The 2,968-nt window shown below is 41.9% G+C and overlaps 1 protein-coding gene across 1 annotated transcript in view; it reads left to right on the top strand.

The window, feature by feature from the left end:
* The window catches only part of LOC101855890 (lysophosphatidic acid receptor 4), a 4,896-nt gene extending 2,362 nt beyond the window's left edge, over positions 1 to 2,534 (top strand). The window contains exons 2-3 of the mRNA XM_005104318.3: positions 1,895 to 2,013; positions 2,366 to 2,534. Coding sequence (XP_005104375.2) covers positions 1,895 to 2,013; positions 2,366 to 2,534 — 288 coding nt within the window. The remainder of the gene's footprint in view (positions 1 to 1,894; positions 2,014 to 2,365) is intronic.
* Positions 2,535 to 2,968: the final 434 nt, after the last annotated feature.

Here is a 2,968-nt window from a genome sequence, read left to right as displayed (position 1 = left end):
TTGTTGTTGTTGTTGTTGTTGTTTTGCGGGGGGGGGGGGTATTAATATATTCTTATACCCAGTACAATTGTACATGGGCTGATTTATCAATGTTATGCTCATACTGTGCAGGAACAACATGGGGGGAGCAGCTGCTTTTTCTTTCCTCATCCTTACTATCGTCATTTTCCTCTATTTCTTTTGTATGTTTGTCACTCTTTTGTGAACTGCTATTTCCTGGGTGCCTTTATGGTCGAAGCAGACTTTGTGCTGTTGAGGCTGGAGAGGTGAGCAGAGTAAGCCTGATTCCCCGTTTGGACTTCTCTTTTGTCATCCGCCCTTTGGCGCTCCTATGACCTTATGAAGTTGCGAGCTTCGTAATACTTCTACTAAAACTAAAACTAAACTCTGTCTGTCTGTCTTACCTTTTCCAAACACTAGGTGACTATTATTCAGTAACATTATGGATGTACTTCTATTTACTCAAACAAACAAACCAAGATGGTTTCTTTCACTAATTTGTCTGCTCTCGTGATGTACTCTGTTGTTTCTATCGTCTGTCTATTTTAGTTTTTCCCAGCACTAAATAATAATTATTGTGTCGATTTGTTTCTCTTTACTCAAACAAACAAAAACCAAAAGTTTTCTTCCAGTTCTCCTAACATCCTCAGTTGTTTCTGTCTGTCTGTCTCACTTTTTCCCAGCAATAGATGGCCCTCATAGAATTATATTAACGATGTGCTTCTCTTTTCTCAAACAAACAAACCAAGATGGTTTCTGTCTCTTATTTGTCTATGCTTGTGATGTACTCTGTTGTTTCTGTCTGTATGTCTGTCTGTCCTACTTTTTCCCAGCACTAAATACCAGTTATCGAGTCGATGTGCTTCTCTTTACTCAAACAAACAAACCAAGATGGTTTCTGTCTCTTATTTGTCTATGCTTGTGATGTACTCTGTTGTTTCTGTCTGTCTGTCTGTCTCACTTTTTCCCAGCAATAGATGGCCCTCATAGAATTATATTATCGATGTGCTTCTCTTTTCTCAAACAAACAAACCAAGATGGTTTCTGTCTCTTATTTGTCTATGCTTGTGATGTACTCTGTTGTTTCTGTCTGTATGTATGTCTGTCCTACTTTTTCCCAGCACTAAATACCAGTTATCGAGTCGATGTGCTTCTCTTTACTCAAACAAACAAAAATCAAACGTTTTCCTTGTGTTCTCCTTACATCCTCTGTTGTTTCTGTCTGTCTGTCTCACTTTTTCCCAACACTAGATGGCCATTATTGAACTATACTTTCGATGTGCCTCTCTTTACTCAAAGAAAAAAAAACAACCCAAGATTTTTTCTTTCTCTTATTTGTCTGTTCTCGTGATGTACTCTGTTGTTTCTGTCTATCTGTCTGTCTGTCTGTCTGTCAGTCTGTCAGTCTGTCAGTCTGTCTGTCTGTCTGTCTGTCTGTCTGACTGTATTTCTGTCTGTATGTCTGTCTGTCTGTCTGTCTGTCTGTCTGTCTGTCTGTCTGTCCTATTTTAACCCAGCACTAAATAACAATTATTGTGTCAATGTGCTTCTCTTTACTCAAACAAACAAAAACCCCAAGATTTTTTCTTTGCCTTATTTTTTCAGTTCTCGTGATGTACTCTGTTATTTCTGTCTGTATGTCTTACTTTTTCCCAGCACTACATAACCATTATTGGATTATTAATCAATGTGCTTCTTTTAACTTCTCTTTACCCAAACAAACAAACAAGCCTCGATATTTTTTACTCTCTTATTTGTCTGGTCTCGGGGCGTACTCTGTTGGGTGTTTCTGTATGTCTGTCTTACTTTGTTTTCCGGTACTAAATAACAATCATCTCAGACAAACTAATCCAGATATTTTCTTCCTCTTATCCGTCTGTTGTGACGGTGACAGGCTGTGAAGGCTGTGCTGGTGGTGGCGGCCATGTTTGTGACGTGTAACCTGCCTCCTGTGCGCAGCACCACAGCGTCTCTGTTGGAGCCGGACTTCCAAGAGTTTGGACGCTATTTTAGGTAAGTAATTTCTCAATTAATTCACAACCTGTTTTTGGGTGCGCTTTAGCGCTCATATACGTGTGCATGTTTGTGTGTGTGTGTGTGTGTGTGTGTGTGTGTGTGTGTGTGTGTGTGTGTGTGTGTGTGTGTGTGTGTGTGTGCGCGCGCACGCGCGCGAGCGCAGCCATCTCTGTTGGAGCCTACCTACCAAGAATCTGAACTCTATTTTACTCGTAGGTAACTAATTCCCAACCTGTTTGTTTTTAATCGTCTCTTGCTCATTTGTTTTAAAAATTTGTAAGTTTCGTAGATTTCCATTTTAAAAAATATTTATCTTGGTGATGATGACAAAAATGTTGTTTCTTCCCAGACTCTTTTTCGCCATCAGTTACGGCCGTTTCACGCTGATGACGATCTGCTCGTCCTTGAACATCGTTGTCTACGCCACGTTCAACAGCAACTTCCGGCATACTCTCAAAGCGATGTCTCCCAGTTGTTGGAGGGAAGAAAATGGCGTCGACACAAAGATAGTCCCTTAGAGAGGTGGGGTGTGGTCGTTGGATGATGAGTGCTCTGCTGCGGTTCGCTCCTTCTTTCCTATCAAACATCTAACGTCCTGATCTCTCCTCTGCGGGGGGTTGGCGGGTGGTTGGCGGGTGGTTGGCGGGTGCTCCAGTGTGGTTCGCTGTTTCTTTCCTATCCAACATATATCATCCCGATCTCTCCTCTGTGGATGGTTGGCGGGTGCTCCGGTGTGGTTCGCTGTTTCTTTCCTATCCAACATATATCATCCCGATCTCTCCTCTGCGAATGGTTGGCGGGTGCTCTGGTGTAGTTCGCTCCTTCTTTCCTTTCAAGCATCTAACGCATCTAACGTCCTGATCTCTCCTCCTCCCTCTTTTGTGTGTGTGTGTGTGTGTGTTTGTTACCGTCTTGTAACACCGCTTATCTTCGGCACTTATTTGGCCTTATT

Source organism: Aplysia californica, unplaced genomic scaffold, assembly GCF_000002075.1.
Source record: "Aplysia californica isolate F4 #8 unplaced genomic scaffold, AplCal3.0 scaffold00414, whole genome shotgun sequence".
Lineage (NCBI taxonomy): Eukaryota > Metazoa > Mollusca > Gastropoda > Aplysiida > Aplysiidae > Aplysia > Aplysia californica.
Note: the sequence above shows the minus strand (reverse complement) of the source record. Positions and strands in the feature narration are given on the sequence as shown.